The sequence below is a fragment of the Ipomoea nil genome, unplaced genomic scaffold (assembly GCF_001879475.1).
Source record: "Ipomoea nil cultivar Tokyo-kokei standard unplaced genomic scaffold, Asagao_1.1 scaffold1834, whole genome shotgun sequence".
In the NCBI taxonomy this organism is placed as follows: domain Eukaryota; kingdom Viridiplantae; phylum Streptophyta; class Magnoliopsida; order Solanales; family Convolvulaceae; genus Ipomoea; species Ipomoea nil.
The window spans coordinates 3,574,786-3,594,384 of NW_017618262.1; the positions used below are offsets into that span (position 1 = coordinate 3,574,786).

At 34.3% G+C, this 19,599-nt stretch overlaps 2 protein-coding genes across 3 annotated transcripts; both read left to right on the forward strand.

Annotated features, from left to right (window-relative positions):
- The first annotated feature begins 313 nt into the window (after window positions 1–313).
- LOC109193171 (lysM domain receptor-like kinase 3) lies at window positions 314–1,795 on the forward strand. Its single transcript, XM_019344020.1, has one exon. The coding sequence runs from the start codon at window positions 407–409 to the stop codon at window positions 1,721–1,723; it is 1,317 nt and encodes a 438-aa protein (XP_019199565.1). The 5' UTR covers window positions 314–406; the 3' UTR covers window positions 1,724–1,795.
- Window positions 1,796–5,212: 3,417 nt separating this feature from the next.
- On the forward strand, window positions 5,213–13,364 carry LOC109193193 (kiwellin-like). 2 transcript variants are annotated; one of them, XM_019344041.1, is made up of 3 exons: window positions 5,213–5,437; window positions 12,329–12,581; window positions 13,008–13,364. In XM_019344041.1, exons 1-3 carry the CDS (start codon window positions 5,251–5,253, stop codon window positions 13,219–13,221), a joined length of 654 nt encoding a protein of 217 aa, XP_019199586.1. In that variant the 5' UTR covers window positions 5,213–5,250; the 3' UTR covers window positions 13,222–13,364. The 2 variants fall into 2 exon arrangements, with proteins under 2 accessions (XP_019199586.1, XP_019199587.1); XM_019344042.1 differs by lacking the exons at window positions 12,329–12,581; window positions 13,008–13,364 and adding an exon at window positions 6,220–6,472 and having other exon boundaries at window positions 5,213–5,675.
- Window positions 13,365–19,599: the final 6,235 nt, after the last annotated feature.

A 19,599-nucleotide genomic window follows, 5' to 3' on the forward strand; every position in this document is an offset into this window, starting at 1 on the left:
ATATTTTTCATTGGTTGTGAGAGAAAAAAAAACAAAAAAAGACTGAATTTTTTTCAGTGACAAGGGAAATTCGTCCTTACTGAATGTGTATTGAATAATTTCATCAGGATCATAAGGTAAGTCAGTTTAAATTGTTGTTAAAAGTAAAACTTATAACTTTATGGTTACTTGATTAACAGTCTAACCAACTTGGTAAGAGTTGTTCCTAAATTTTGTGTGACTTGTTGGAATAACTCAATGAATAAAAAGAATTTTAATTTAAATTCAATAGCATTTTTGGGTACTTATTTATTCCGTTGTAACCAAAAAGAAAACGCGATATCATCCCGTTACCTTCAATAACATATTCACGTCTCCATGACTCAATCAATCTCATATTTTCAAGGTTCTCCACAATTTCTTCTTTATGTGTAGAACTAAAATGGCCGTCGACGCTTCATCGCCGGCACGCAGCCCAGCAAGGCTATCCTCTCGGACTTCTGCAGGTTTCTCCTCCGGGAATAGGAACGCGCATTCCAGATCATCAGATCAGCCAGCCAGCACTAGCACCTCCGCGCCGTATAATTCCAATTCCAGTTCTACCTTCTCTTCCGGCTTCCGAATTGATAGCTCTGTCGCTACCGCGTCCGTTTCCAGCTCCTTGTCTAGCCTCCGTCAATCGCTACCGGAAAATCCTCAGATTTATGATTTTTCTGAAATTCGAGCTGCTACGAACAATTTCCTCTCCAAGCGCTACTCCTCCACCTCCTCCTCGCAATCGTGGCGGTGCACGTTGTACGGCAAGGAAGTCATCATATTCCAGCGGATAATCCCGAGATCGATGGAGAAATCGGGACTGAGAGCCAACTTATCGGTTATTTGTAGGAGCCATAACCGGAGTATTATCAAACTCCTCGGCGCGTCGATCTCCGGCGATCAAATTTACCTAGTTTACGAATTTGTTCCTGGCTCAAACCTCTCTCTGTGTCTTCGAAACCCTAGAAACCCTAGCTACACGGTGCTCTCGACTTGGATGTCGAGAATGCAGATCGCTACCGATGTTGCTCAGGGTTTAGATTACATACACAATATGACGGGATTGGGGTTGAACTTGGTTCACAAGCACGTGAAGAGCAGCGGCATTGTCATCATAGAGCCGTCGCTCAACGCAAGGATTTGTCATTTCGGAGCGGCGGAGCTCTGCGGTGAGACAGAGATCTCACATATCGGCAGCGGTGAGATCACGGAGGAGCCGCCATCCCCGGGATTGAGGAGATCTAGGACACGGAACCAGCAGTTCGAAGGCGTGCACGGGTACATGTCTCCGGAATTTCAGCTCACTGGCCTTGCGACGCAGAAATCCGATGTATATGCATTCGGAGTTGTGCTTCTGGAACTTTTCTCCGGCGAGGAGCCGGTGAAGTACAAATTTGATAAATCGAGTGGAGAATACGTGCGAATTTCAGTTGTGGAGACAGCCAGAGATGCGATTGCTGGCGGCGGCGAAGCGGCGGAGAGGGGACTGAGACAGTGGGTGGACCGGAGGCTGAATGACTCGTTTCCGGTGAGTGTGGCTGAGAAGGTGATCCAACTAGCTTTAGATTGTGTCCACGTGGAGCCAGATAAGCGGCCCGATATGCGCCGCGTGTCCGGTAAAATATCGAAACTGTTTCTAGAGTCCGAAATGTGGTCAAAGCGGGTTAAAGTTCCTACCGAAATATCAGTATCATTAGCACCTCGTTGATGTGTATATACTGAAATTATATTTATATCCTTTTTTTTTTTTTTTTTTATTGCACACTTCCATTTTTTATTATACGTAGTATTATTTTAAATATAAATTGTTCTTTCTCCCACTTTTTTTTTTCCTTTGATAGTTTGGTGTTTTGAAATTAACATTTGAAAAATAAAAATCAAATTTAGGAACAATAGGAATACAACTAATAGAAATATTCAAATATAATGACTTACTAGTTACTACCAATAGTAATTACGGAGTATATCTTTCTACTAATAACTAGTAAATTTTATTGTTTTATGACTTATACATAATAAACTACTTACATTAAAACATAGAATAAAAGAAATATTCAAATACAATAACTAAATTGTTAAATGTTCAAATAAATTCATTAATTTAGAATTAAAAATAATAAATGTTAACAAAAGTTGTAAAAACTTTTACGGGACGTTTGGTTGGGAGTAAGGAATTAGGGTGGAAAGGAATTGCAATTCGGTGGGAAAAGAATAAGGTGGGAATAAAGTAGGAATTCAAATTACATTGTTTGGTAAAGATGAATAGAATTATTGGGTAGGGAATGAAAGAAGTGATATAAAGACTAAAATGTCCTTGTGTAATAATAATAATAGTAATAATTAAGGGTACTTTTGTCATTTCATCCCTTTTTCCTTTTCCCACAACCACCGAATTGCAATTCATAGGGGTGTGCCCATGAATTGCAATTCAGCAAAAGAAGGGAATTGTAATTCTGTGGAATTGCAATTCCCTCCAACCAAACGGCGTAATTGTGGCTTCTACTGAATTGCAATTCAACTACAGTCAAATTACGCCCAACCAAACAGGCCATTAGAATTAACTACAAATTAATACTTATTTTACTATTATATATACACACATGAGCCATACTTATTTTGCTTTTAAGGTAGTGTCTTGTGCACGTCACTGATTAGGATTCTTGCTTATTCTCACCTATATAAACTATAGTTTCAAACTACAACATTATTCGTCCGATTTCCCAACAGGTGGGTCGAATGACATTCTAGGCAGATTTGACATATAAAATCTGCATCCAACTTGATTCACCACTCACTAGCTATCGCCAAAAGAACTCGATCTATGTAACGTAAATTCAGTTAAATATCCGCAGGTAGATTGAAGTTGTCAATCCTAATTTTGGTTGCCTATTTCAATTTTTTATTATTGTTTTTTTAATGAGGAGAAAGTTACACTAAACAAATAAAAATGGCAAGGTCAACTTTAAGACGGTTGGTCGGTTGTTAGGTCATGAAAACTGCAATCACAGAATAGAATACAGTATATTACCATGGATAAAGATTAGGTCCAGCCAGACACCCAATAAAATATAAGAAATTCAGAATCTCGGCTGATTATTTTAAGGAAACTGAAAATTTTTGTTGACCAGAATCAAATTTTGGGTTCTTAAATATGTTATTATGCTGAGTTATGTCGTTGTCATGAGATCGGATATGTGGCCATTTCGTGGTTCGATTTGTAGTTCAAACTACTTAATTTACGTGTCTTGACCATCATCTTTCATTCTTTTTTGAAAGCATCATCTTTCATTCTTAATTATTTTTTGAATGCTTTTGAATTAGGGAATTCATTTAAATTTAGGTGTTATTATAATTTCTCAATAATTTATACTCATGATTAAATTTTACTTTACTAGCAAGTAGAAACCATAAGGTACCTAATTTGAATCTTACTAAGAACCAAAAAAAAAAAAATGTATTTAGTCTTGTTATGGACGTATAAACATTTTGGGACATGTAGGGCAATTGAAATACATAATTTACCTCCTACACTAGTTTTTAGCGTAAGAGTGGTGATGGATTTTTAAGTTTGATGTTCAAACTTATAAATAATCAACCAGTTTATGTACGCGCAATGAACGAATAAACCTTGTCCAATGAATAAAAAATGGGAAATATATAGTCAAAATAAATGTAAAACTATAGAAGAAATTATGGGATACACATTCAATAAAAAAATATAGATAAGGGATCAGGTGCGAAACTTCTCCCAAGTGAAATGTGCGGATTAATTACGGAGACGAAGAAGGTTCTTCATCCATGGCCGGAGACGAATCTGAGATCTTTTTTTTTTTTTAATTATTAAAATAAAAATAATTGTTTTAATATGATAACTTCCATATCAACAAACTAATAGGTAAACATGTCACATTTGACTCAATTGTATCAGTTCACTTTGTTCAGGGACTCAATTACATTGTTTTTAGTTCAATGACCTAATTACAATTTCGTGTATAATTCGATGGCTTATATAACCTTTATTCCTTTTAATTATATATATGTAACTCTATGAGACTAGGGGTGAGTGTATTTCGGATGATTCAAACTAACACCTAAAATTTGAATTAAATTTTAATTCAAATTTTTAGTGAATCTGAATGGTTAGTGGTTCAAAACTTCAAAAAATTTTAATCATGCTATATTCAAATATAAATTTGATTTGAATATTGAGTGTTAAAATTTTATCACTATCTATGCAAAATTCAAACTAATTCAAAATTTTGTTAGGAATATAATAATAAATTATATATTAAGCATTATATATATATATTTTAATACTACTGATTCTATTATATTTTTATATATTAAATATTAAATATATTTCATAATTAATATTATATTAACTTTCAAAAATTTCTTAGTTAATAATTAGTATCTTAAAATCCAACGAAGATATTAAAAGTTGTAAATTAAATAAAGATTAAGACCCTTTTATATGGTGTTAGTTGACTTTTATAGAGAATGAGAAGTTTTCAAGTGACATGAGATTGAATAGCATGTAATAAATTTTAAATGGCATCTTGCTTTTATTTAATTGGATCCATCTAGATTTACGATGCTTTTATTTTTCAACTATTATATTATGAATTGGAGGAAATATTCATGTGTCATTAATTTTAATTGATGAAAGTTGAATGTGTATATAAGAGCAACTTCAATTCAATGGTAAAAATCATATTAAATTTTTATGAGTTGGAAAGGGGAAACCAAAAATAAATAAATAAATAAATAAAAACAAAACAAATAATTTTTTTTTTTTAAAAAAAAAAACATAATTTATAGGGTGGTTTCCAACGAGTAAGGGGTTGAAACCACCCTAAAATTTATGACTAATTTACAAATTATGATAATTTTACTTATTTGCTGCGTAGTTTATTAATTTGAACATTTATAAAATTCATGTTTTAGTAATATTTAACTGATAAGGTGTATGAGATAAATCTTATTTATTATATAATGATCCACAATTATATAACACATGAGAGATAAAACTTAGGGGTGCAAGCAAGAATAATTATAGATATACGTGTGTTGACCAATTATAGAAGTAATTACTAAATCAATGAAGCCACTATTAGCAACTTGCATTGAGCCATTGACCAACTCCTAAATATGTGCATACAAACATCATATATATCTTCGTATTTCATCGTCAAATATCAATTCATATCCGATATAGTTAGTAGCAACGTAGCCATGGCAAATCTTGCTCTTATTTCTCTCTGCCTTTTCGCAATTTTCGTTAGTTTTTCGCTCCAAGGAAATGCACTTTCCACCTGCAATGGTCCCTGCACAACCTTGGACGATTGTTCCGGCGAGCTAATTTGCATCGACGGGAAGTGTAACGACGACCCCGACGTCGGAACAAATATCTGCGGAGGGGGCTCTACTCCAACTCCAGGCGACTGTGAACCGACCGGGAGTATGACGTGCAACGGCGAGACCAAGTCTACCTACCAGTGCTCGCCGCCGGTGACGTCCTCTACGCCCGCCACACTCACCCTCAACGACTTCAGTGAAGGCGGCGACGGTGGTGCGCCGTCCGAATGCGACGAGCAGTACCACGACAATGACGAAAGAGTGGTGGCGCTGTCGACCGGGTGGTACTCGGGAGGGTCTAGGTAATTGAAACATGTGGTTCATTAAGTAAAATGCTTATGTTGATAATTTGATTAATGTTTATATATTATAGCCGTGTTTGGTAAATGGTTAGCTGATTGTGTTAATTAGAGAGTATAACTAGTCGATAATATTAACAGTTGTAGAAAAGTGTTTGGTAAATTAGATGTTAGTTGATGGCTGTTTGGTGTAATTTCTTTTCTGAAAAAGTTGTTTGGAGTAGCTTTTTGAATTTTAGCATTTTGGAGTTGCAAAAAGCTAATTAACCAAACACTTATATTGATATTTTAACTAAATCAAACAATTAATAGTTGTCAAATAAGCTAAAATTGGTCTATCGACCATTTTTTTTACCAAACAGGGCCTAGAGGTTCATCAACACGTTATTTTGTGTAGTCATGTGTGCGAGTCAACTGCCTGCGTGAATAGCTCAACTGGTCATAGAGGTGAAACTTTGGAAGAATGACTGAGATTGAGTCTCACCAGCGGCATTTTTTGACTAGTTAGTGCTGATATCAAATTTAAACATGTGTTTCATCTTAACAGGTGCGGGAGGACGATTCGCATCACGGCGAGTAACGGGAGGAGCACGACGGCGACGGTGGTGGATGAGTGTGACTCCATGCACGGATGTGACGAGGAGCATGCAGGACAGTTGCCGTGCGATAACAACATCGTTGATGGGTCGGCGGCGGTTTGGGATGCTCTGGGCCTAGATCAAGATTTGGGCCGAGTTCCTGTTACATGGGCCATGGCCTAATTGATCATTCATTTGTCTGATCGAAATATGTCAACACAACAATAACAGTTGATGTGTATTATGTTAAGAGTTTATGTGTATTATGTTAAGATTTCATGTGTATTACGTTAAAAGTTTATGTGTATTCTGCTCTACAATTATGTACATACGAAACAATGGATTTATATTGTGTACCCTGGTGCGCAATATAACAATTGCTATTAAGGCTATGTTTGGAAACCCGGAAAATGACTTCTGGAAGTCATTTTCCGAGTTTTTGGTGTTTGGCTACACCTGGAAAATCCAGTCAACGGAAAACATTTTCCGTTGACTGGGGAAAATGAGCCCAATTTGGCGGAAAATGACTTCCGCCAAATTTGGGCGGAAGTCGTTTTCCGCCTTTCTCTTTCGTTTTTTTTTTTTTTTTTTTTTTTTTTTTTTTTTTTTTTTTTAAATCTGGCGGAACCCAGTTGGGTTCGCCGGAAACCATAGCCATGGTTTCTGGCGGAACCCAAGCCGGAAACCATGGCTATGGTTTCCGGCGAACCCAATTGGGTTCCGCCGGAAACCATAGCTATGGTTTTCGGCGAACCCAGTTGGGTTCCGCCGGAAGCCAATTTATTTATTTATTATTATTATTTTTTTTGTTTTAAAAATATAAAATGAATTTTTAATTCAAAATAAAATATTTAATTATACTATTCTACTCATTTTTCAGAAAATGAACCAAACACACCAAAACAGTTTTCCAAATGCAACCAAACACTGGAAAAGGAAAATGTTTTCTGGAAAATGACTCATTTTCCAGAAACCATTTTCCAGAAGTCATTTTCCTGCTTTCCAAACGGACCCTAAGTGTCTTGAAGAATTCTAATTTTCAATAAAGATCCATTTGGTATTAAATAAATTTTGCCACTCCTAATAACATAGAGATATTAATACCATGAGAAGTCTTGTGAAGGGCTATTCTCATGGTATAGAGAATAGCCAATTATATGGAATTATAATTCATGATTTTAAAAATGAACCACATGACAAAATAAACCTTTTTTATAAAATAGGAATAAGGGTCAAATAGGCCATCGAACTGCACAAGATAATGCAATTAGGCCACTGAACTTAAAAAATCAACAATCGGGTCCTTAAACTAACCAATTTCAAACAAATCTTCCAATTTGTAGGTTTCCAACAGATTAACAGGTCATCCTCCCAAATTAATTATTTTTTAAAAAATAAAATTTAAAAATTAATTTATTTAAGTAATTTAAAAAAAAAAAACAGAAACGGCCGGAGACGAAGAAACTCTTCGTCTCCACGGCCGGAGACGAAGAAACTCTTCGTCTCCGGCCGTTTCTGTTTTTTTTTTTTTTTTTTTTTTTTAATTTTAATAATTAATTTTTAAATTTTATTTTTTAAAAAATAATTAATTTGGTTGTTGACCTGTTAGAAACCTTCAAATTGGATGAATTGTTAGGAATTGGTTAGTTTAGGGACTCAATTGTTGGTTTTTTGGGTTCAGTGGCCTAATTGTATTATTAGGTGCAGTTCGATGGCCTATTTGACCTTTATTCTTATAAAATATTATCATAATCAATTTATTTTGAAAATCAACATCATGCTAGTAAATAAAATATTATTTGTCAACTACTATATAGTATGATGACATATTTATTATCATTTTAAATGAGTAGTTACAAAATCAAAACCTAATGGTGCGGACATTAATTTCTTTGCGTTTATTATGATTTATGATTGAGAAAGTATATGTCCTGGTCAATTATAAGTACATAGTTATGTTAAAATGTATTATGTGAATGGTGAACCTTAGCTCAAAATATAACAATTTCAATTAAAATAAACTTGCTTTAGGCATGTACATGATTTGAAGCTGATAGAGAGGGCTCATCACAATATGCCCCTAAATCAATTGAAATATATCCCATCAAACTTAAACCTACACTATAGTAGGGAAAATTATACAATAAATCATTTGAAATATGTCCTATCAAACTTAAACGTACTCTATAGTAGGGAAAATTAAACCATGGAGTTAGGTCGACATTGCATTGTGGATCTTATTCAAAGTGACATTCAAATTATGTGCAGTTAACGGTTAACATATTATGTGTTTATAGTTAATTAATAGATTATGTGCCTATAAATAAATTGAAGACACATAATATGTGCATGTCACTAGGGTTTCAACGCTTTCTGACGATACTCTGGCGATATTTCCAACGACAAAATGACCGGCGAAATCGCGCTAGTTGCCAATGAAGCCGAGAAGGAAGGCAACCAGTGGTGACCATTCTCCGGAGAAGGCGACCAAGGTCGCCTTCCTTCTTGGCTTCAATGGCAACCAGCGTAGGTTCGCCAGTCGTTGGTCCTTTTTTCGTCGGAAATTGTGTTGGAGGCCGCCAAATTGCAAGTTAGTGACCGATTTTTTAGATTTCATTGCACCAAAATACAATGTTGATGTGTTTTATTGCTGCTTTAAAAAGTTTAGAGGTCTAATTGACTTTTAGATGAATTTTGAAGGTTTATTTGATCTTTTTTCCTTTTTATTTTCAATTCTTGAAAATTGAAGAAAATATATAATTCTCATTAATTTAATTAATGAAAGTTTCTTTCAAATTAAATAAAATTAATGACAGTTGAATTAATAAGTTAGTAGCAACCAATTAATGATGACCAAATTAAATGTAAATAAATGCGGATGTATTATTTTCCTTGGTTCTCTCAAGTCTCAAGGATGAGGCTAATTTAGGTTTGCCAAATTTGGTTGAATTGCATAATTTTAATTACAGTTTAGGGACTTAATTTTACCTTCCTTTTTTTTTTTTTTTTTTTTTTTCACTTGATGACCTAATTACTTTAATTTTTGTGTATAGTTTGGTGACTAATTTGAACTTTTTACAATTAATGATGTTTGTCAATCATCTTGTGCTTAGATGACACTCGGGTTGGACTCTCATATGGGAGGTTGTGAGTTTTTGAGCCTAAGGGTGTCGGCAAGAATAATTATAGATATATTTCAACTTAGGAGACAACTAATGAGGTGTTTGGAAGGATGAAATTGTAATTATAAATCACATCTTTTAATTATAAGGTGTCGGCAATACCAGCCCCCCCCCCCCCCCCCCCCAATCCCCCACCCACCAAATAATAAATTGCAATTTCAGGTATATTTTGTGGAATTGTAATTCCATGTTAAATTATCATTTTACCCTTCTCATGATTATTTTATTATTATTATTATACAAGAACATTTTAATTTTTATTCACTTCTTCCCCTTTCAATTTCCAATCATTCTGATCTATTCCTTCATACCAAACAATGAAATTTAAATTCTCACTTTATTCTTTTTCCACGAAATTACAATTCTTTTCCCCCTTAATTCATTCTTTCCAACCAAACGCCTCATAACTAAGAGCAAACTCATTACCACAGTGAGGTGTGATCAAATCAACATAAATGCGTTAACAACAGTGTTAATGGCTAACCAGTTTGGTTGGTGTGAGTGGCCATGTACTCTTGTCTCTTAAGAGAAGTCGGAATTTCGAACCCCTTCTCATATAGAAAATCAATCTTGCCAACACTTTATCTCTTAATTGGGCCGGGCCAGTACGAACGGGATTTAATCTGCTCAGAACACCTCGTGGTTTGACCAAAAAGTATTGATAGCTTGTAATCGAAAAAAGGAAGATATATCCTGACATGGATTTGATAAATTTCACTCTCACTATAACTCAAATTCATTTTTATATATGCATAAAGGTCTCGGATTGAAGTTGTGGCCGGTCTTTTTCATCTTAATTAAAGGTCTCGGATTCAATTTGCACGTATTTTTACCTTAAAAATAATAAAATTGAGATTAAGACCCCTTTTATAGGGTGCTAGTGGCCTTTTGCGGGAAAGGAGAAGCTTTCAAGGGCAATTTATATGGTGCACCAGGGCACGCATTGCATTGTGCGTCCTGATGCAGAATGACATCGTTTCAGTTTTTTTTTTTTTTTTTTTTTTTTTAATTTCGCTGTCATGTGTTGACGGTTAATTTTCTTTAAAAAAAAAAATCTTATGTTCAAAAATGTACATAATTTTATACTAGAATACACATAATTGTATATATGAATGTACATAATTATATAACAAAATACACATACTTTTTTTTTTTAATTTTCAGATTCGGATGTACATAATTGTATAAAAAACATGTACATAATTGTATAAAAAAATGTACATAATTGTATAAACAAATACATATAATCACGTCAACTCTCTACCGCGTCTCCCAAAACAACGTCGTTTTAGGAGGCGCGGGACGCACAGTGCTATATGCGTCGTGGTGCAAGGTATAATGATTGGCTTTCAAGTGACATGAGATTGAATAGCATGTAAATTATAAATCACATCTTAATTTTATTTGACTCTATCTAGATTTATTTATTTTTCAGCTCTTTTAAATTGGAGGAAATATTCAAGCCTCATTAATTTTAATTAATGAAAGTTGACGTTTTAATGTATATATAAGAGCAAGGTCAATGGTAAAACTTAAATATAATTTTTGTTTGTCAAATTTTTAATTATAAGTTGGAAAGGAGAGGGAAAAAATAAATAAAAATAATAAAACAACAAAAAAAACCCCCCCCCCCCAAAAAAAAAAAAAAAAAAAGAGAAGAGAATTTTAGGGTGGCCACCTTGATGGCTCATCGGAATTCGGGTATATGAAATTTTTTCAGTCGCATCATGATAATTTTATTTTCAACTCTTGAAAATTGAAGAAAATATATAATTCTCATTAATTTAATTAATGAAAGTTGAATTAATAAGTTAGTAGCAACCAACTAATGAGGGCCATATTAAATGTAAACCAATGCGAATGTATTATATATTTTCATTTGTTGTTCCAAAAGGTTGAATCCCCAACCACAAGCTAGGGCTCTCACACCCTGATAGAGTATTTGGGACGATATGAATCATGGTAAGTCAGATGAACACAGAGGCTAGACATTTGTTTATTACGCACAAAGGAGTCCCTCACTTTGAGAGATTGCTCCAACACTGTCATTAGTGAGACTCAATTTCGGATCATTGTTTCCAAATTTCACCTCTGTTACCAACTGAACTGCTCATGCTGGGTTCTCACAAGGATGAGGCTAATTTAGGCTTGACAAGTTGGATGGGATGATATTCATACTACAAATTAATAATGTTGAAAAAATCGCTAGACGGGCGCTTGGGGACCGCCTAGGGCGCCTAGAACGTCTAGACGGGTGCTTAGAGCGCCTAGGGCGCCGTTTAATGGCGCCTAGACGTGATTTTTGCAACAATTATTTTATTCTTTGGTTAATTTATACTCTAATTACATTTGATCGATGATATGTATTGAGTAAATTTTATTATTATGTAATAATAATCTGCAAAATATATAACATATAAGAGATAAATTTAGGGGCGTTAGGCATGAATAATTATAGACATACGTGTATTGATTGCCAACCTAGCTAGGAGACAGCTAACTAAATGAATGTAGCTACGTGCATTGACCAACTCGTAACCATGCATGCATGGCCGAAAAACATGACTTTTCCCACTCTATCCTTAACATTGTTATTGCTGCAGCAGTCGCAAAATTGTTGTTATTTGGATAGAGTTTTACTATAAATATGTTCATACAAACATCATATTTCATCGTCAAATATAGGAATTGAAGTAGCAACGTAACGTAGCCATGGCAAATCTTGCTCTTATTTCTCTCTGCATTTTCACAATTTTCGTCTGTTTTTCACTTCAAGGAAATGCACTTTCATCCTGCAATGGCCCCTGCAAAACCCTGAACGATTGTTCCGGGCAGCTAATTTGCATCAACGGGAAGTGCAACGACGACCCCGACGTCGGAACGCATATCTGCCGAGGGGGCGGCTCTACTCCCTCGCCTCCAACTCCCGGCGACTGTAAACCGGTTGGGAGTATGACGTGCAACGGCGAGACCAAGCCTACCTACCGGTGCTCGCCTCCGGTGAAGTCCTCTACGCCCGCCATACTCACCCTCAACAACTTCAGTGAAGGCGGCGATGGTGGCGCTCCATCCGAATGCGACGAGCAGTACCACGACAATAACGAAAGAGTGGTGGCGTTGTCTACCGGGTGGTACGCTGGAGGGTCTAGGTAATTGGAACTGAATTGCACATTTATGATTATATTTCATATGTTCTTCATGTGTGTGGGTTGGTTACTAATTTAGTAATTTTAACGTGATATAAACAACATGTTCACTATAATGTGTTTATTGAGTGACGTGGAAATTCTGACCTTTGGTATTGATTGACTCTGATACAAAATTGAAACAAGTGTTGCACATTTATATTTATATATTATATATATGCTCAATACACCTATTTACATGTGCGAGCTGATTACTTTTGAATGGCTCTGTGCACCCTAATCTATTTTTATCTGGTGACGTGGCTTTAAACTCATAACCTTTGACATGAGACTAGCTCTGTACCAAATTGAAACATCTGTTTTATCTTAATTAAAAGACTAAACTTATAGTTAAATTCTACATTTATGTTTATATATTGCTCAACGTAGGTGCGGGAAGATGATTCGTATCAGGGCGAGTAACGGGAGGAGCACGACGGCGAAGGTGGTGGATGAGTGTGACTCCATGCACGGATGCGACGATGAGCATGCAGGACAGGTGCCGTGCGATAACAACATCGTTGATGGGTCGGCGGCGGTTTGGAATGCTCTGGGCCTAAATCAAGATTTGGGCCGAGTCTCTGTTACATGGTCCATGGCCTAATGATCATTTATTTGTGTGATCAAAATATGGTAACATAACAATAAAGTGTCACCAACAAGTCTAATTTTCAATAAAGATAATGCAAAATAATTTCCTCATGGAGGATGCTTTCTATGTATTTCAAATGACTCTAGAACTTGTTATATTATGCATCCTTGGGGTGTGGATCGGAGTAATAATATTGATACTCAATGTGAATCGTCGAGATAATTGCATCTATCGTTTTTTAATATAGAAGGTTAAGTAACGAGTTACGTATCCCATAGAGATAACAAATGTTATTACTTACTATTATTTTATTATCTAGCTGCAAATATACGATTGTTGAGAAAAATAATTTACTAAAATAAAAGACTAATCAACACAAAAAACAATTAAGAAAATCAAAGCAAAATGAATCATGGTCAACATCGCAATATGTACTACTAATAAATGTTTATTTTTAATATGCTAAAAGTTCATTTTTATATAATATGTCAAATAATAAACTTTCAGTACATTAAAAATAAGCCTTCAAAACATAAATACTTTATATATCAAAAATAACATTTAATATACTAAAAATGCGTCTTATATATGTTAATAGTATACCTTACAAAGTGAATCATGATCCATTGGATAATAATGATTGAAATTGTTCTCAATGAAGTCAATTAAGACTTGAAATAGTCATATTCAAGGAGGTGTGTTTATACACACACTTGCCCTATAATTTGTCACCATTTGTTTGAATTACAATTTTAAAACAAAAGGTAATACCCGATCCTTATATTTGAGTAATAATTCCAAGTTATTTCTCAAATTAAATAAAATTGATATTATATAATAACAATAATTTATATTATACAATATGTAAGGACAATTTATTTGTGTTTTTTTTTATACAACGTTTTATATCTGAGATTAATTTAAATTTGACTCGTACAACCCCCATAGAGTTTGACGTATTTTTACTTGGAGGAAAATTTGACACAAGGCGTGCAAACCTACTTATCTAATGTGGACAAAGGCGTCTTTCAAGTCTTCCCAACTCTATTTTCCAATTCAAATATGTCTAGTTTGAGATTCAGTTTTTCATTCACCTATTCTCCGTTTTGAGCATACAATATATTAATTTCTTTGTGTGACTTAGGAGAAGTTGAATTCACTCGACTCAATCCAAATCGAAATTGTATATCACATATATTTGAACCACAGAATAGTCACTCAACATGTCATTTTATGATTTTTTTTTCCAACAACAATAACAAAAGCCAAAAATATACCTTTTATATTATTGTTTCGTATAATAATATAATGCATTTCCATCCAAGACAAAGCTAAAATACATAGCACACGGTGTATATATATTTTTGGATCAAAAGGAAGGGGAAACCCAGAATTTATTTCACAGGATATATATATATGTGCGTGTGCGCGCGCGTATATGTATACGCACACACATACAATATGACCATATATATAAAAATCTCACCATACATGCAGTAATTAAACTTATTAATTTTGTAGCGTGCAGCATAAACTATATCTGTTACTGCTATATAAACACTATAACATGGCCACTACCCTTGTATTAGCATGCACCCCCACCCCCAGCTTTAGGGGAATCGTTTCATTTTTTTTTTCTTTCTTTGGTTCTTGCCATTCCAAAAACAAAATGGATAAAGTTTAATTTATAAGATCAAATATGTACTTATCACTACACCAAAAATTATAACTTAGTAGCAAATGTGCAACTTTATAGGACATTAGACTTGGCCTTTCAAGCGCCATCTGAAGGCCTAACAATTCTCTAGTTACATGGTACTGGACTTGACCTTCACGGGCCTCCGCCCAACAAAGCTTGTATTATATATCTTCTTTATATATAATATAATAAAGCAGAATCTAGTCACAAAATTTTCCCTCCAAAGTGTGAATGCATTTCGATAAAAACAAGATTAGCAAGTATGAATGCATTAATTGTGTGGGTATATGTATTTATACATATATTTTTTTAAGTTATTATGTGTATTTATATTTTATAAATTATATTTTATTATTATATTTCTATCTCTATCTCTATATATATTAAAACATAATGAAGTATGGAAAAAAGTTTATTGTGTTCAAATTTATTGGTAAAGTTTTATATTTAATATAATTTGTGTATATATATTCATTTAAACCTCAATTATAATTAATTTGACTCCACATATATAAAGAGGAGAAATTAGATATAAAATAAATATAATTCTTACATAAATAATCTTTTTCAAATGAATAAGTTTTTAGTGGAGATTTTCGACAAATATCGCCTGTTATTTTATTTACAAGTCTTATTTAAATACGTTAGTTATATAATTAAAGTAGTTATTTTAAATTCAAATTTCTTTTAAAAAAATTCAAATTCAAATAATAATAATACAAGTAACAATAAACTTTAAAATCGACATAATAATAGCATAATTAAACTTTTAAAAATATTAAATATTACATTATATAGTTATACTTACATTTTTAATCAAACTAATAATTCTGAGCTCAAGAACTCCAATTTTACGTTTTTCTGTTTTCACAATCATTACTTTCTTTGCTAATTCAGAGGATGTCAAAAATTTAATTGATAAATTTGTTAAATTAATAATAGTTCGTGCATCGCACGGGACAATTACTAGCATACCCTAATAGAGTGAGCGATCGAGGAGCAACAAAGATCTTATTATGTTATTTATATAGAGTTGTTGTATACAAGTGGATTAGGGTTTCATTAGTGTTTGAGGAATTAATTGCATTGCAGTGGGGAATAGAGACTCCACCAAATGAAGCAAGAGGGAGTGGAAACGCCATATTTCGCCTAAATGATGACTTGATGGAACGATATTGTATTAAATGAAATCCACCTTGTGAGTGGATTAATTAAGATACAGTTTTTTTTTTTTTTTTTTTTTTTTTTTTTTTTTTTTTTTTTTTTTTTATTTTTGTCCCACGAATTTTTGCTATTCAAGATCAAACATATTTATAGGAAACAAAATACTATACATGACACTATCTCCAGTGCAAATAACTAGTTGGTTTTCTTTTTCATGTGCACCTTCTTTATATATATATATATATATATATATATATATATATATATATATATATATATATATACACACCCAACATGGTAATTCAAGTGGCAAATGAGCTCTCTTTGTGGGGGAGAATTTTGGAATAACCCGAGTTCGACTTCGACAAGTGACGATCCCCTTTGGGCCAGCTTCTGTGGACCATTTAACGAACAGAGAAAGACCTGGATCACAATGTGTGGTTGACACCAAAAATAATATATATATATACATATCATGGTTGAAAAAATCGCGTTCTTGATAATTATAAACTATTTAATTTGAACAATTTAGGGTTATTTCTCTCAAAATGACACATCGTTTGAGTGAAATAACCCATTTAAAAAAAGAAGAAGGAAACATTAATAGCAAAAATATTAAATATTAACAAAAAAAAACATAGAATTTGAACAATTTAGGGTTATTTCGCTCAAAATGACACATCGTTTTGAGTGAAATAACCCATTTTTTTTAAAGGAGGAAACATTAATAGCTAAAATATTAAATATTAACAAAAAAAAAACATAGAATTTGAACAATTTAGAGTTATTTCGCTCAAAATGACACATCGTTTTGAGTGAAATAACCCATTTTTTTTTTAAAAAAAGAAGGAAACATTAATAGCTAATCGGCCGACTAGGCGACCTAGTCGGTGCCTAGGAAGCCTAGGCGGTCAGCACCTAGGCCATCTAGGCAGCGGCTAGGCGGCATAGTCGGCCGCGTAGCCGACCAAACGCCTAGATCACCGATTATGGTGATATGCTAGGTCGGCGACCGGCCAGCGCCTAGCGCCTGTTAAAGATATGTGTGGCTGATATCTTATGTTATTGTATTTAGTCCTAGTCTAGCTCCGGTAAAATAGTTATTAGACTAGTTGTTATAATTTTAGTTATCTTTTCTCATTTGTACAGCTATTTATAGCTGCCTGTGATTTCATCAATAAATCACTTGTTCATAATCTTAACATGATATCCAGAGCCTAAAATCTCTTAGACAGGGTATCGGTGCCTAGATGGAATTTTTACAACACTAATATATATATATATATATATATATATATATATATATATATATATATATATATATATATATATATATATATATATATATATCTTTTTACTAGTATAGGTGTGTGTCTTGCCAGTAACCAAAGGTTATAAGTAAAATTATATTTTTTTATAAGAGCGTATCATTTTTGAACGGACTTTTTTCTCTTTAATAATCATTGATAATTCGCAAATCATGTTTGAAATTTAATGGGATTTCAACAAAATTTTCACCAAAATAACTAAATTAAAAAATGAGAAAAACAAAATCACATGCTTATATTGATAAATTTCATAATTGCACAATAATAATGAATATATCATAATATCCGCGTCCAAAAGTGACAATATAATACTCTTAATTAGGATATACCAAAAGTCAATTGACAACACTCAAGTTACTGTTAAATTGCCATGACAGTATAATTCTGAGGTTGAATCTTTGTAGCTAGCTGACTCATAGATATCTAAGGAATATTGACATTTGGATCTTTCTTTTAAAAAAAAAAAAAAAAATTAAATAGGTTGAATGATTGTTGTGGGATATGCATTTTGTGCATTATCAACCATTTTAATCAATCAGTAATAAGGATTGGAATGATAAGAAAAAAGAAAAGAAAAAAAAAAGTGACAATGACCTTGTGGTCTAGTGACACCAAGTTGCTTTTTCATATAAGAGGTTGTGAGTTCGAGTTTCAATAGAGGCGATATGAAGAGATACTTTTTGTACCAAAGGAAAAAAAAAAGTGGCAACATTAGGAAAAATAGTGCCCCACTTGTCTCACATTAGTTTGGGAAGTGCATTTGCACCACTATATATATAAGAGCCTTTTTAGAGGTACGTTGATTCTCTCTCGTGCGCATCCTAAAATGACCCGTATTCGTGTACGTCGGCACCTGTGGGCATGAATGTCAAGGTTATGTTATGCAAGTGCGCATCCTAAAATGACGGTACTCGTGTACGTCGGCACCTGTGGGCATGGATGTCAAGGTTATGTTATGCAAAATTTTCGTATTGTCGATTGAGTAAAATCAGCGAAATGGTTGAGGAGAAAAGGAGTGTGCCATATTCTGTTTTGAGTGAAAGGAAAAGATACAGAAGCTTGTTCAAGAGGAGAACCGGCCATTCTTATAATGGTGACGGTTATAACTACCGGGGTAGGATAAAGACAAAAATACCCCTCTACTATCCTTCATCTCCCAATACCCCCCCCCCCCCCCCCCCCCCCCCCCCCCCCCCCCCCCCATAAGTTGGAGTGTGCAAACTTTGGACACCCAGCTTAGATACAAAAACATTGAACGGAGAAGAGGCTAGAGGTTTCGTAAAACCATCAGCAACTTGGTTGATGGAAGCAACCGAGAGCAACTTGATTAGTCCCTGAGCCACCCTTTCCCTTATTATATGACAATCGATCTCGATGTGTTTAGTCCTCTCTTGAAAGATAAAATTCTCTGCTATTGCTATAACTGATTTACTATCACAGTAAACCACTGCCGGCTGCTTATGTTTAGACACAAATCCTGGAGTACACTGGTTAGCCATTGCATTTCACACGCTGTCGTAGCCAGGGTGCAGTATTCTGCCTCGGATGAAGACTTGGATACAGTTGCTTGTTTCTTTGATCGCCATGAAACAAGAGAGGTGCCAAGAAAACTGCAGAATCCCGTTACAGACTTGCGTGTTTCAGTGCATGATGCCCAATCGGAATCAGAGAACCCTTTGAGGCTGAGGGTACTATTCCCTGCTGGGTAGAACAGGCCCTGTCCTGGAGATGATTATATGTATTGGAGTATGCGGTGAGAAGCAGCCATGTGTCTGTCCGTGGGGGCACTCACGAACTGGCTTAGATGATGTACAACATACGTGATGTCGGGCCTAGTGGCTGTAAGGTACAACAATCTTCCTATCAACCTCCGGTAGCTGCTTGGATCACTCAGAGGTGTACCATCATTACTGGATAAGAGAGAGCCTGGTAGCATGGGAGTGTTTATTGGTTTGCAGTCAAGAAACCCTGTATCATTGAGTATATCTAGTGCATATTTCCTTTGGCAAATATTCAAACCGTTGTCACTGATCTTCACTTCCATGCCTAGAAAATAGCCTAAGGACCCCAGGTCCTTAATTTTAAAAGCTGCATTCAGTGAGTTCTTCAATTCTTGTATTAGAGATTTAGAGCCATCATTCCCTACTTGCCACCAATATGTCATCAACATAGACCAAGAGGGCAATGAATTGATCACCA

Bases quoted from the DNA above. Each gene is read 5' to 3' on its own strand.
- LOC109193171 (XM_019344020.1), top strand. From the start codon at position 407: ATGTGTAGAACTAAAATGGCCGTCGACGCTTCATCGCCGGCACGCAGC.
- LOC109193193 (XM_019344041.1), top strand. From the start codon at position 5,251: ATGGCAAATCTTGCTCTTATTTCTCTCTGCCTTTTCGCAATTTTCGTT. The intron at 5,438-12,328 runs GCTCTACTCCAA...ATATCTGCCGAG, and splicing joins AACAAATATCTGCGGAGGGG to GGGGCGGCTCTACTCCCTCG. The intron at 12,582-13,007 runs GTAATTGGAACT...TGCTCAACGTAG, and splicing joins TGGTACGCTGGAGGGTCTAG to GTGCGGGAAGATGATTCGTA.